This window comes from Manacus vitellinus, unplaced genomic scaffold (genome assembly GCF_001715985.3).
Source record: "Manacus vitellinus isolate BGI_N305 unplaced genomic scaffold, ASM171598v3 scaffold_25_pilon, whole genome shotgun sequence".
NCBI lineage: Eukaryota > Metazoa > Chordata > Aves > Passeriformes > Pipridae > Manacus > Manacus vitellinus.
Window position 1 is genome coordinate 10,714,812 of NW_021939882.1, and position 13,880 is coordinate 10,728,691.

A 13,880-nucleotide genomic window follows, 5' to 3' on the forward strand; every position below is an offset into this window, starting at 1 on the left:
CCCATCCCAGCCCTGCCCAGCCCCATCCCAGCAGTGCCCATCTGGGTGGCACAGCCGGCCCTACACCCACCTGAGCCTTGAGGATGCTGGTGGTCCAGTCCCACAGCTCAGCCTGCCCCGAGCACACCAGGCACCTGCAGAGGAGACAGCAGAGAAGTTGCCAGAGAGCAGGGCCAGTGGGACCCCTGTGCCCTTGTCACCTTGTTTGTGAGCCTGGGGTTGTCAGGCACAGCTGCACCCCGTGGAGCTGCACCTCTGAAACTCATTGCACGCCCAAATCACTGCTTCAGGGCAAGGTGAGAGCTCGTTGGGCACCCAGCATGTCCCAGGGGTGCTGGTGGGGATGGGAGGTGGGAAGGGTGTGTAGTAGAGAGATGGATTACCCCTGGAACCTGGCTCCCTCCTTGTGCCAGGGAGCTTGTGGCCCCATCACTCTGGCACTGGCATACCCCAAGCTCTGCCAGATCCCAGGGCCCTGTAGCACTGCCCCTGGCTGTCCCAATCCCACTAACACTGGGGATAGAACTTGACATCCCTCCAGCCCCAGGATGGCAGGGGCAGATACTCACAGCTGCTGCTTGTCCAGGGTCAGTGTGAAACCCCACCTGGGAAAGGAAGAGACAGGCTGTGGGGCAGCAGTGCCAAGCTCAGACACAGCCCAAGGGCTGTGGGCAGTGGTTCCATAGGCCCAGGTTTGTCACAGCTTTGGGTCCAGGTGGAGCCTGGTGTGCTGCTTGTGGGTTCATGTGCCAGGTGCAGGGATTGAGGGATTCATGCCCCAGTGCCATGGCCAGGGAAGGACCCACTTACTGGGCTGGTGGCTTCAGCTTCTTCTTAATGCCCATGTAAACCTTGGCTGCATCCAGGGGCCACTCCCGTTCTGGCTTGGAACTCTGGGGAGGGAAATCCAATGGGTCAGCCCAGCTTGGTGCCAGCCTCCCTGCCAGGAGGACAGCCACCACCATGCCACCGCTGTCCCCAGGCTCCCTCTCCCTGCCTCTCCCCCGCCCTGGGGGTGCAGGCCCATGCCCTGGGTACCCTCTTCTCCTTGAGCAGCAGCAGCCTCCGGTCCCGGATCACGAAGTAGCGCTCCTGGAACTTGTTCCCCAGCAGCTTGGGGGGCTCCTCACGGCATTTCAGCAGCCCACACTTGGGGCTCTCACGCTTGGCACCTGCCCAGAGTGAGGAGATGGGGGTGAGGGGGGCTGGGAGGGGCAGGAGGATCCCACTGTGGGTCTCGGGGATGTGACCCTGATGGCTGCAGAGCAGTGGCCAGGGCAAGAGGAAGCTCAGGCAGAGCTGTCCCTCTCTGGGGACACCCCCAGGGGCTGGGACTTTTTGTGACTGCCTTACCTGTGAACAGACAGCTGCCCTCGCCAATGGGGACCTTCCTCACCAGCAGGTACGCGGCGCTGGGCTCCGGGAGCTTGCACCACTGCAAAGCTTGCTCCAGCACCTTCTCCTTGGGGTGCAGGGGCCTCTCTGGGGATGCAGAGACACTCTCATCTCTCTGTCCCCATTCCCTATGCCAGTCCGCATTCCCCCTGCCACCAGCACAAAGCCTCCTCCTCCTGTCCCACACCTCCCTCCCACCAGCCCAGCCATGCCAGGGGTATCCCCCCGTGCCATCCCACCAGGCTCACCCAGCTCCCCGTTCTCCAGTGCCTCGAAGGTCAGCCAGATGTCCAGGCTGGCTGCCACGTTGCGCATCTCCAGCACCTGGTTGGTGAGTTCCTCGGCCGTCATCGTGGGGGACACCTGGGGCCAGACACAAGGGGAGCTGCGTGGGCGGTGGCAGGATGGGTCCCAGGGACAGGCTGCACCCAGAGCCTGAGCCCCTCCTCGCTCCCCCCGGCACAGCCCTCCTTTGGGACTCACCTTCAGGGTGACACAGCAGTCGGGCAGCTTCTGCTCCAGGTACACCTCGATGATGAGGTCACCTGCCTGTGAGAGCTGGGGGAGAGCGGGTGGTGTTGGTGCCATGCTGGCACGGGTGCTGAGCACATCCCATCATCCCAGGGGCTGGTGATGGTGTCTTAAGAAGCTGGGGCTGCTTCTCCCCTGGGCAGGACCCTCAAGGTGATGGGCAAAGGGAAGACAAGTGGGGAAAGTCCTTTCCCAAATATCTGGTGTGGGACAGTGGGGACCCAGGGTGGGTAGTTGGGAGTGTCCCCACCCTCCAGTCAGTCCCACCGGCCCGGGGGTCCCTGGTTTAGTGGGGGCCAGCAAGCACATCCATAGTACCTGAGTGTCCTTCCAGGTGGTGATCAGGCTGTTCTCCAGATCCATCTGGGATACCTGGTCCTCATCAATCTGCCGGAGGAAGGATGAGCAGGGTCAATGTGGAGCGGGATACGGAGGACTCAAGGCTGGGATGGAAGGATGCAGAGGAGGCAGAGATGGGCAGTATGGGGGGATGCAAGGGGAGCTGGAGGGGGCTGGCAGGGCCCTGCTCACATTGAAGATGCTGACGTAGTTGTCGATGAGATCTTCCATCACCTTGACCTCGTGCTCCCCTTTGCCGTCCGTCTGGAAGAGGCTGGGAGCGAAAAGCAGCGACAGGTTCTTGGTGCTCATCTGGTTGAGGTCTGCACATTTCTGCACCCTGGGACAAGGAGCAGAGAGGTGAGGGGCTGGTCCCACTCTGGATGGGGTTTCAGCCCCATCCACCCTCCCCTGCCTCATACAAATTCTGAAAAACAGCTCGAATTTACCCAGCCCACCGGCAATGGGAACTTCAAGCCAGGCAGTTCCTGTTATGAGAACTTCCCGCTGCCATCAAACCAGACAAGAGCCCCACCTCAGCTGCTGAGTCAGGAATGGAAATGTAGTGTTCTGTTTGGGGCATTTAGTGAAGTCCACATCCCACAGGGGGGTGTCCCCTAGTCCCAAACCTCCTGTCACTCCCCCTTGCTGCAGGATGACTTTGGGAACATTCTAGGTGTCCCAGAGTAGCATGTTCCAGCACCATCCAGAGGGCTGGTGTGGCAGGGCACGGGCATGGGGCTCCTCCTGTCTCTCAGGGTTGGAAGGCAGCATTCCCTGGGGAGCAGGGAGACCCCACAATGCTGACTGCTCTTGGGGACCCTGGCTGGACCAGGGGACCCTGCAGGGAGGTGGCCCACTGACCGGTAGAGGTGCCCGATGAGTGCAGCCAGGGTCTTGTGGTTGAGGCGGGGCAGGCGATGGATGAGCTCCTTGTACCGCTCCAGGCGCTGGGGCTTCGAGGGGATTTCTGGAGGGAGGAACCCATGTCATGGATCATTGCTGAGACCAGCAGATCCAGAGACGATACAGAGACGACCAGGGTTGGCACCAGGATCCTGTGGGATACCAGCCCCAGGGAACCCTGGCAGGTGGCCCAGCATGGGAGCAGCGTCGGGTGAAGGAGGTACCTGCAGCCTCCTTCCACTGCGGGTGCAGCTCCAGGGTGAAGATGGGATCTTCCAGCTCGCGGAAGAACCTCTTCAGGACATCAGTGACGTCCTCGATGAAGTTGTCGTTGATGCGCAGCTTGACGTTGCGGGCGTCCCGCCGGAACTCCTCCATCAGCACCTTGATCCGCGACTTGGCTCCGTTCTTGCGGTAAATCCCCTCGTGCCGCAGCCCTGGGACAGGGACATGGGGTCACAGGGGCTCGGTCCCGCTCAGATAATCCCCAGTGGGGCTGGTGGCCCCCGCGGTGCGCTGGGGGCCGTTCCAGCCGTGCCGTGCTCACCGTACTGGGTGATGAAGGCGATGCAGCTGTCCACGATGATGGGGATGTCCCCCCGGCTCAGCTGCTGGTCCCGCAGCGCGTTGCCCCGGCCCCCTGCCGAGGCCTGGATGTCCGTGTACCACGCTGCCGAGTCCACCCGTGACAAGCCCTGCAGGTAAAATGTCCTGAGAACAACAAGGCAGAAAAGAGGGAATGAACGTTGCCGGAGGGGCAGGTTATCCCCTCCTGCCTGGGACAGGGAGCAAGGTACAGCCAGGCTGAGCTGAGGGATATGCTACCCCATCAAGAGATCCAGGCTGGAGTGACCTCTGCAAACCCCTTGGTCACAGCTCTGCTGTCCCAGTAGCATCCCCACCATGGGGTTTGGATCAGCATCAACCCACGCATAAGTGGCTCTGCCCTGGGCAGCCTGCTGGGCTTGCCTGGCTCATTCCCCATCATTCCCACGGCCAGGACTCACCTCCCCATCTCCACCAGGATCAGCATCTCCTTCTTGTCTGGAGTCTCCGTGGGGGGAACCAGACCTGCGTTGGGGTGAGAGGTGGAGGGGTCAGAGCCGTGCACGGCCACCACCACACGGTGCCTGTGCCGGGCTGTGACAGCACTCACTGAGCTCCTGCAGCCGCCGCAGGTTGATGCTGTCCTCAGCCCCGTCCTCCTCGGCGGGGCAGATGAAGAGGTGAGCTTTCTGGAGGATGAAGAAGGCCTGCTGCCACCTCTCAGGGTTGAGCATGCACTTGTAGCGCAGCTGGCCCACGCGCTGGAACTCGTAGCCCAGCAGGCAGTGACAGCTCACGGGTGTGAACCACTGTGGGACGGAGCGAGAGACGAGCTGGGTGAGTTCAGGGCTCAACCCCGAGTGATGACTCCCATGAGGTCATCAGGGAGGATGAGACCCCCTGGAAAGGGAGGAGGGTGCTTCCCACAGCAGATCAAGAGGTTGGGAGGAATCAGTGAGGACAGATCCTGGGGACACAGCAGGGTGCCGGGGCTGGGGCTGGCTCACCTTGCCGATGGCACTGGCCCAGGCCTGCAGTGTCTCAGGCCCATCAGTTCCCAGCTGCTGCACTTTTTCCCCAGCGAGGAACAGCTCGAGAGTGAAGCGAAACCTGCAGAGGATGAACCAGCCCATCAGGGCAGCCCCTACCCCGACCCTGCACCCAGAGCCAGGGCAGACCATCGCACCCAGCAGGAGCAAAGCCCTCTGTGTGCCCCCAGGCTCTCTGGGCGCGTGGTGGGGGCACGGCTGGGGGTACCTTTCGGTGGGGCAGGGGCTGGTGAGTGCTTGAGCTCTGCTGACACCCAGGGAGAGGAGGTCCCCACTCTCAATGTGGCCCAGGGGCTCAGTGCATTTCTCTGTCTCGAAGAAGAGCAGGGATCTCTCCAGGGAGCACCACGTGCGCTGGAAGTCTGTGGGAACATGGGGTCAGTGGCACCGGGATGGGCACCCCCTGGATGCCCTCCTGCACTCCCCACACTCACCCTCTTTGCTCTTCTTGGCACCTGGGAGCTTTGGGGGGGCCGTGGCCCGGTGCAGGTACCCGCTGTGTGTCACTGGCTGTGTGATCTCGTTGTAGACGCCCTCCGGACCCGGTTCCCGTGCGCGGGGGCTCCCTGTGGGGCACGGCACTGAGAGTGGGGTGGGAGCAGGCACCCACCAAATTGTGAGTAACAGAGGGGTCGGGAGACCCCACTCATGGAGGTGTAGGCAAGGGGGTGTGCCAGGCATGGGGTTCCCTGAAAAGGGGCTCCAGAGGAACTGCTGCTTTGCCCCATCCTAAAAGAGAGTCCCAGGCGGGGTCCCCAGGGAGCCTCAGCACCTGATGATGTCCCCAGCCTTGGGGCGTGCCGAGGGGGACAGGGGCAATGGCAAGGAGGAAGTGTCCCCATCACAGATGGGGCTCGAGGGTCCTCATTACCTGAAAGGTTCCTGGGCCTTTTGCTCTCCAATCCCCACCAAAGGTCAGCCCCTGGGGCCACCTCGCTGGCAGCAGGGTCAGATGCCAGACCAGCCTCTGAGGACGAGAAGAACTGCAGGACGGTCTTGAGGAGGGTTGGTCCTGCCACCGCAGTGCACAGTGCCTGGGGTGAGACAGTGCCTTTAGGGACCACGTCCCGGCTCATGGAGACCCCAGACCACTCCTAGGGACGTTTGAAGGCAGGCAAACCGGGGCACAACCTCCCAAGATACGCCTGGCACGAGGGTGTGCGCACGCACAGCCAGGCAGGAGGTGTTGGCATCTCAAACCAGGAGCTCTGGGATGGTTCCCAGCACCCCGGTACCCCGGGGTGGCCCCTACCTGGAGCACGTCCTCCTGGGTGGGGCAGTGGGGATGGGGCAGGCGGTACCGGCCCTCCCGGTACTTGCGGGAGATGAATTCCCGCCTCTGCTCGGCGCTGCTGTCCGGGTGGATGGCCTCGCTCGCCGGGAGCCGAGCGGCCCAGAACCGGTTGGCTCGGTCGTTTCCCAGCACGATGAAGAGCTGCAGGAGAGCCCCGTGGTCATGGTGAGCACCAGGGCCAGCGGGAGGAGCAGGATTCCCAGTGTTCCTGCACCCCAACAGAGACCATGGGGCTGCTGCCCTGCCAGAGGAGCAGCCCGGCCCCTGAGCACACCGTGCCAGCCCCGGTGCCCTGCCCCGAGTGCCTCTACCTGTACGATCTCGTTGGACCAGACGCTGGTGTCCAGCTTCAGGCTTTGCACCTTGGAAATGTTGGAGCCCAGGCTGCGGTGCTGCCCTGCGGGGAGCAGGAGAGTGAGCACCCCTTGACCCTGCCAGGGAACTGGGACCCAAGCTGTGCCCATGCTCCAGCCAGCACCTGCCTGCCCAAGCAGGCCCCCATGTGCCCCCGGGGGAGATGTCCCCACCTGCACACTGCTTGCAGATGACCACGCAGAGGTTGATGGATGCCCAGTCGGGACTCTGAGCCCAGCAGTCTGCACAGTATTTGTTGGCTTTGTTGGACCAGATCTTCTCTGCCACCTCGTAGTCATAGAGCATCTCAGCCATGGCCTCCTGCAGTGCCTCCATCCACTCCCGCTTCTCCCGCTCCGACTCCGCCACGAAACTGTGGGCGCCAGCACAGCCAAAACTCAGGGCACTGCAGCAACCAGCACCCAGGTCTGGCACCTGGCTGCTCCTCCCACCTCAGCCCACCTGGGTGCCGGGGATACCTGAACGTTTTGGAGGGGGTGATGAGCTCGAAGCTGCGGTTCTTGGCTTCGCGGATGGTGGAGCCACGCATCTCAATGAAGAACATGCCAATGCCCATTTTGAAGAACTGCAATTCAGAGTGACAGTGCTGTTGGTCCTGCAGTGCCACAGCCGTGGTGGACACAGCACTCTGGACACGCCCGTGATGTTGGGGCCTCCGGCACCCCCATCATCCCATCCCTGCTTTGCCTGGATGAGACCTTGCCACGTCTCTCAGCCACCTCACGTGGCCTGACATAAAGCACTCTGCAAATACGTTATGCCTTCGAATGAAATGCAAGTTCTGCCCACAGCCCCTGAAACCCGGCTATCCAGGTCCCTCTGTTTTCGGGATTTGAGTCAGGGACACTCATAAGACAAACATCATCCTGAGCCAAACCCCCAGATGATGCTGATTGCTGGGCAACCTGGAAATGAGGTGATGGAAAAAAACCCCAGAAAGGTGAGAAAATTGAGCAGGAAGGAAGTGGGGGTTCTGTGGGCAGCAGCAGGGTGTGAGGTGACAGTGCCCTGCTGCTTCCCATGGGGCAGATGCCCCTTGCAGCAGATGTGTTTGCTGCTGATTCCGTGCTCAGTGACCCATCCACCCTGTGATGGATTGGGCTGCCTTGGTGTGACTGAGACCAAAGCACCTGGCAGAGATGACGATAATTTGGTGACAGCGAGGAGATGAGGAGGGTGGTCCACTCCTGGTATCCAAGACTGCTGCCCTGTGCAGGATCTCCATCTTCCTGCCCTGCCATTCCCTTTCTTCTGCCCATCCTTTTCCTCTCTGCTCCCTCTTTGGCACCAACCCTGGCTAAGCTCCCTCCATCCCTGTCATCCCATCTGCCATTGGCACAGCCCTCTGTGCCAGCTGGGGGGCTGCTCTGGCCACGAACCTGCTCACTCTTGTACAGCCACATCTCAGGCAGGCTCAGGGCTGCGAACACCTTGGACTTCTGGCCCTTCAGCTCCAGGGTCCCCGACTTCTGGCAGTGAGCGGTGTTGGCGGGCCGGGGTCGGGACCCCACCAGGCGCTGGTCCATCACCTTCTTCTGCAGCGTGGAGCACCACTCATTCCTCTGGGCTGGGGACCAGGCATGAGGGAGCAGGGCTGAGCCCTTCCCAACAGCCCTGGCATGGAGCAGAGCACCCGGCAGGCATGGCAGGGATGAGGTGAGAGCTGCCCTTGGGATGCTCCGGATGGAGGAGGGAGGCAGGGATGGTTCTTTGGGGACTGGGGGCCTGGGTTTTCACTTACCCTCGTTCTCGGCACGGAAGACGAAGATCCGATGGCTGGTGACAACCTGGAACTTGTTGTCCTTGTTGGAACGAGCCATCTCGATCACGGACAGCGGGATCACCCCCTTGGGGTAGGGCTCCTGGAACGGGCCCCCAGGCAGGGTTAACCCCCTTTGCCCTCCCCACAGGGCACCCCCATAACCTGGCACATCCTCCACATCCCCTGGGTGCTGCCTCATAGCACAGCACCAGCAGCCAGGCGGGAAAGGATGGATCCATGGCTGGCATCCTATTTTCACTCTGCCCCAGGGTTTGTGAGCCAGCAGGACCCCCCTTTTCCTGCTCCCTGTTGGCAGAGGGCCCCTTGCTATCCCGAGCTTCCCATGGCTGGGGCTGTTTTAGGAGCCCACCAGGCATCAGGGCCATGGCTGCTCCACCCTGGGGATGGCAAAGCATTGCTGGCTCCTCACAGAAGGACAAGGAGAGGTCAAGGGGGTATAGCAGCCTCTGTGGTGTCAAGGCACAGTGCAACCTCCCCACCCTGCCCCATTCTGTCCCTTTGTACCTTCTCACTGCTGAAGTACATCAGGTTCTTCCCGTCGAAACGGACGTAGCGCCTCTGGAAGACATAGTTCCTGTTGGGACGGCAGAAAAACTGTTGGGAAGGGGATGATCCCCCCGAGGACCCCACATCTGCTCACAGATCCCCCCTTCCCCCAAGGATGGCTGCACAGACACCTTTGCAGCACAGCTGGGGTACCCAAGAGGGTTCTCCTCCCACAGGGAGGTCTGGCTGCCCCAGCAGCACAGTGACCAGTGTGGCCACCTCACCCAAGGGGACTTTACCTATGGAAGCTGCCCCATCCCACCCCTGGAAGCATTCCAGGGCAGGTTGGACACAGCTTGGAGCAACCTGCTCTAGTGGAAGGTGTCCGTGCCCATGGCAGGGGGTGGGAACAAGATGAGCTTTGAGAAAGTCATGGCAGCTGGGACACCCCAGCACCCACAGGACAGCTTTGAGATCCCTCCCAACCCAACCCAACCCATTCCGAGATCCCATGGCTGTCCCACATACCCCTGTGGGGAGAGCTTGTCCAGCCAGCCACTGAGCATGGTGGGCCGGGGCTCGGAGAGCGACGTGAAGCTGGCGTAGGGGGAGATGGTGAGGTCGTCCAGGACCTCGTCTGGGTAGAGGTGGGCTGGGAGGCTGAAGGGGGCCCCCTCGGCCCGCGGTGCCTCCACGGTGGAATAGCCCTCGGTGTCGTTCTGGACGATGCGGTCGATGAGCCGGCTCCGGGTCTCCTCGTCCTCGCTCCGTCCCTCGCTGCTGCACTCGCTGCTTGTCCTGTGGCACGTGGGGCTGTGAGGGAGCCAGGCTGCTCACCATGCAGGCTCCTGGCTAATCCCATCCCATCTGGGGACACCTCACACTGCCCCTGTCCCCGTCCTGAGCGCTCGGGGCACCCAGGGATGTGGGTGTTTGCGTCTCCAAGAGCAGGGTGGGACGAGGGCTCAGTGCTCATGAGGCCATCAGCAGCCTGAGGCTCAGCCAGTCCTACATCATGGCAAGGTTGGGGCCACCACACACTCCAAATCCCTGGCATTACCTCCTTCCCCTCTTCACAGGCAGCAAACCAAAGCCAGGCAGCTCCCCAGCCCCATGTCCTGTTCCCTGCTCTACACCCATCCCAGCTCCCTCCTCACCAGGGCTCTCAGCCCCTCTCCCTCTGCCCCTCCAAACTTCCTGGAACCGTGAAGATCTTTCTGCCATGACACCTTGTGCCTGCTCTTGTGCCCAGCCAAAATGCCCTGTAAAAGGATTGAGATGGACAGATGGGCCAGTGGAGCTCCTGCACCCTGGGAATCCAAGATCTCTATCTCCTTGGGAAGCCATGCTAAAGCCCCCAGCCAGGCCTGCTGAGCCCTCTCCAACCACAACAATAAAAGGAAATTATAAAAATAAACCAGGGCTCAGGCTGCCCCTTCCCATCAGCCCTTTCATTTTTCTTTCCAGCCATTTTTCTTTCCCTGAAAAGGAAATGTGCTGGAAAATGTCTGACAGTCCCGGGAGCTCACAGGGGAGCTGCCCAGGTGAAATGGTGATGGGCAGGAAGAGAGCCATGGAAGGCAGAACACGCCAGCACCCACAGGAGAGCACCCAGGATTCCTCTGTGGAATCCAGTGCCAGCATGAAAGAAAGGCTCCAAGAAAGGCAACAAGGAGGGTCCAAGCCCGGTCCCAGCTTCTGCCTGAGGAGCACCTGAGCAGGCTGGGCATCTCCAGGGGCACAGGGGGAGTGATGGGGGCAGGTTCACGAGGAGAGCACACAGGAGCTGGGGGGCATCATATAGAGCCAGCAGGAGCAAGGCTCAGGAGCACTTGGGAAAGGAGCACCTGACCTGTGGGATTCCTCCTGGCAGAAGGAGAAATCTGTGAAGGAGAAAACCCCTGAATATGAGAAACTGCCTCCGGTGTGAATGCATGACTAGAAATGCTTTTGGAGCAGAAAGACCTCAAATTCTCCCAACACCTGGTTTTGGGCACTGACTCGTCCTAGGAGCCAAGGCTGTGCATGGATCTGTGCTTTGGCCCTGGACAGGCACCTTGTGAGGCCATGAGACACCAGATGTCCCTGATCCACATGGGACAGGAGCGAGTCTGTCTGGGAGGATGCTGGGCTGGACCCACCCAGGCTGCAGGTGGGTTCTCGGAGAAGTGGGGTGGTGTATGGGATGAGGAGGTGATAGAGAGGGAAAACAGCCTGTTTGGCTCCAGTGTCTGGAGCCAAAGGAAGGGCAAGAAATGGCCAGGGGTGGCTGGAAGGCTCAAAGCACAAGGAAAATTACTGTTTAATTAGCATAACAGAGCCTTGGCAGGGTGAGTCATCTGGCTGCAGTCCCAGCCTGGTCTGCAGCTTCTTCAGGAGGGACTGGCCAGGCAACAGGGCAGCTGGAGGACTCAGTGAGTCAGAGGCAGACATCAGCCTTGAGTGCCAGGGCTGAGGGGGAGACAGACCCAGGGAATGGGTCAGAGCAAGAGAAAAAGCAGATAAAATCCATAACAGCCCCTTCCTGAGCCATGACTTACAGCCAATGAAGCTATAAAGAGCTGGAGGACAGGGAGCATCTGCCAGGGACAAGCAAAGCCCATGGTCTGGCTGGAGTGGGGTCTCTCAGCATCCCAGGAACACACCAAGACCCAGCTCTGGCCTCGAGGACAGGGTTGGTGGATGAAGCCTCCAAACAACAAGTCTGCAAAGGCCAGGTCATGTCCTTCCAGCTGGTGTCAGGCAGTGAAGACAAGTAACCCGGGGGACAAATGAGTCCCCAGGGCCAGGAGAAGGTATTTCCAGGCCAGCTGAGCCTGGAGGGTGATCCCTGAGCTGCACTGAGTTGGGGCAACCTCAACCTCTCCATGCTCATGTGGGTGATCTGGTGGAGGACGGAGGTTGGGTGATGGAGGGAAGGGACCTGCTGGTGGTGAGGGGACCAAGGAGCTGATCCTGGATCTGGTTACTGCAGCTGGAGGTCACAGTCAATGAACCTGTGAGTGGGCACCTGGGAGGGAGGGAGGGAGGTAGGTAAGGAATAGGCTGTCAAGGACACAGCATTCCCAGTGTTTCTCTTCCTGAAGGGAAGATGCCTCGAGGTGTGGGGAGAAGCAGTCCAGGGTCTCGGAGCAAACCAGGGCAGAGTCCACCATCCTCACTGCCTGGTGAGTCTGACCCAGTCCCTCGAGCTCCACAGGGTGACACAGACACTGCTGTGCCACCACCTCTCTCCTGTGAGACTGATATCTGGAGCAGGGCAGGGGATGCTTTTGGCATCAGCATTTCAGGGGGCTGAGTATCACCAGCTTGGATGTAGGTGGTCAGTGTGAGAGCAGGTAAATCCCATCCTAAATTCCAGGCTCTGCTGGACCCTCAGAGACTTGGCTCTCAGTTTCCCAGGGAATTCTGCATTCCTTTTCCTCTTTGCTGAGGATATTTTGTTGCTGGTGAGGTGGCTGAGCCCACCCCTAACACTGGCACTGCCTAGAGAACAAGAGGGCTCCAGGCAAAGCTCCCCCACAACAGGGTGAGAAGAGCTACCACAGGTAGAAGAAAGGGGAAGAAGGGACTCTCTGAAGTTTGGGAGTGGGAAATATTTCCCTCAACAAGCAGATCTGTGGGCTGCAGGAGACCCTCCTGTTATTCCCAGTGCCCAGCTGCCAGTCAGCAGGATGAGGACTGGCTGAACTGGAGAAACACGAGTGCTGAGGAGGAGGATCAGGAGGTCCCACAAAAGGACCAGGGCTGGCCAGCAGCCCCTCAGCAGCTGAGCAGGAGCCCATAGCTCTGCTCCAAGGGATTGTGGTCAGACCAGTGGGGCTGGTTGAGGGAGGAAAGCGTTGGAGCAGCTGGATGTGGAATGGAGCACAATGCAAAAGGTCTTCAAAGGCTTTTCTGTCACTACTTCCACTCCTCACACCCCAACCACCCTTGTGCTCAGTCTGGGAGGAAAAAAACCTGTGAGCCACTGCCCCTGACACTGCTGACAGTCACATCCTGCCTCTTCTCAGCAAGACCAGGCTGCAAACTCCCTGATGGGTCCACAGCTGCAAGTGCCTGACTAATGATCTCGGGATATTCTGGATCCCAACTCCTTGGAAGCCACTGGATGGAGACTGTGACCCACAGGGCAGTGCCCAGCTCTGCTCTGAACTGTTGGTTCAGAGGCTCCACGGGAGCTTTCAGGATTTCTGTTTGCAAAACTCCTGTTCCCAGGTATTTGCAGTTCCCCACCCGTGGCTGGGTCAGCTCCGTGCCACTGGATCAGTGACAAACACCCACAGCAGGAGATGGGCTGGACCAACACTGGGCCAGAAAGGGCCGTGGGCATGCACTGGCCAGCAAGGCCATGGCCAGAGCTGAAGGACACAGAGCTGCAGCTCACCTCCTCCTCTGAGCAACACAGGAAAAGGAACCCTCCCCATCCGAAATGGGAAGAGCAGCTTTCCTTCCTCTTTCTGAGATGCTATCAGGAGGTATGGAAAGTACATTTCAAAAGCATTTTAAAGGTGCCCCTCACAATTTCAGTGTCTAACACAGTGTGACTGAGCAGCAAATGCTGATCTGATGATGCTGGACCCTTTGGATATTGCACATCTCTCCATCTGGGGCTCAGAACTACCTCATTCATGAGTAATCCCTGTCGCCTGTGGTGTTTTCCCACTCCCAGAGGCCAAATCCAGGCTCCTCTGGGTGTGCAGGTGTCCATTGCCACTGGTGCTGCCTCAACTGTGCACCCACAATGTTTGTTGCCAAGCCCTGTCCCCCCAGGGGCCTCCCACCAGCACAGCTCCTTCTCCTTTCCAAACCCACCGGCTCTCCTGGAGGCTGCTGACCTGATCCCAGACACTTCTGACCAGCTCTATGGTAGGGGAAAACCCCCCATTCCCTCTCAGGCTGTCCCCAGAGGTGTCCCCTGGCATGCAAACCCCTGACCCTGAGCTCAGCCCAGCCCCTGTAGCCCAGGGGGGGTGATCCCACCTGTGGACTTCTCGCTCCAGGTCTAGCTCGGACACTGCCTCGTAGCTCTGACCAGCGGAGATGCCAACACCCTGTGGGGAGAGAACAGTCACATCTCCTCTCCCTGTGCCCTCTCCCATCCCAGATCTCCTCATCCTGCCCAGCCCACAGTGCAGGGGGCTCAGTCTGTGACCCCCAACCCAGCACAGAATCA

At 60.2% G+C, this 13,880-nt stretch overlaps 1 protein-coding gene across 1 annotated transcript in view; it reads right to left on the bottom strand.

Annotated features, from left to right (window-relative positions):
• Positions 1-13,880, bottom strand: part of ARAP3 (ArfGAP with RhoGAP domain, ankyrin repeat and PH domain 3) — a 25,099-nt gene that overhangs the window by 1,873 nt on the left and 9,346 nt on the right. The window contains exons 4-30 of the mRNA XM_029960217.1: positions 13,688-13,758; positions 9,233-9,502; positions 8,723-8,792; positions 8,177-8,297; positions 7,815-8,002; positions 6,894-7,000; positions 6,588-6,787; positions 6,372-6,457; positions 6,019-6,201; positions 5,638-5,800; positions 5,201-5,332; positions 4,975-5,128; positions 4,725-4,827; positions 4,328-4,526; positions 4,179-4,242; positions 3,719-3,882; positions 3,396-3,608; positions 3,130-3,235; positions 2,458-2,605; positions 2,245-2,313; positions 1,879-1,953; positions 1,644-1,758; positions 1,354-1,482; positions 1,039-1,172; positions 811-893; positions 570-605; positions 71-134 (exon numbers count right to left, since the gene is read on the bottom strand). Coding sequence (XP_029816077.1) covers positions 71-134; positions 570-605; positions 811-893; positions 1,039-1,172; positions 1,354-1,482; positions 1,644-1,758; positions 1,879-1,953; positions 2,245-2,313; positions 2,458-2,605; positions 3,130-3,235; positions 3,396-3,608; positions 3,719-3,882; positions 4,179-4,242; positions 4,328-4,526; positions 4,725-4,827; positions 4,975-5,128; positions 5,201-5,332; positions 5,638-5,800; positions 6,019-6,201; positions 6,372-6,457; positions 6,588-6,787; positions 6,894-7,000; positions 7,815-8,002; positions 8,177-8,297; positions 8,723-8,792; positions 9,233-9,502; positions 13,688-13,758 — 3,447 coding nt within the window. The remainder of the gene's footprint in view (positions 1-70; positions 135-569; positions 606-810; positions 894-1,038; positions 1,173-1,353; positions 1,483-1,643; positions 1,759-1,878; positions 1,954-2,244; positions 2,314-2,457; positions 2,606-3,129; positions 3,236-3,395; positions 3,609-3,718; positions 3,883-4,178; positions 4,243-4,327; positions 4,527-4,724; positions 4,828-4,974; positions 5,129-5,200; positions 5,333-5,637; positions 5,801-6,018; positions 6,202-6,371; positions 6,458-6,587; positions 6,788-6,893; positions 7,001-7,814; positions 8,003-8,176; positions 8,298-8,722; positions 8,793-9,232; positions 9,503-13,687; positions 13,759-13,880) is intronic.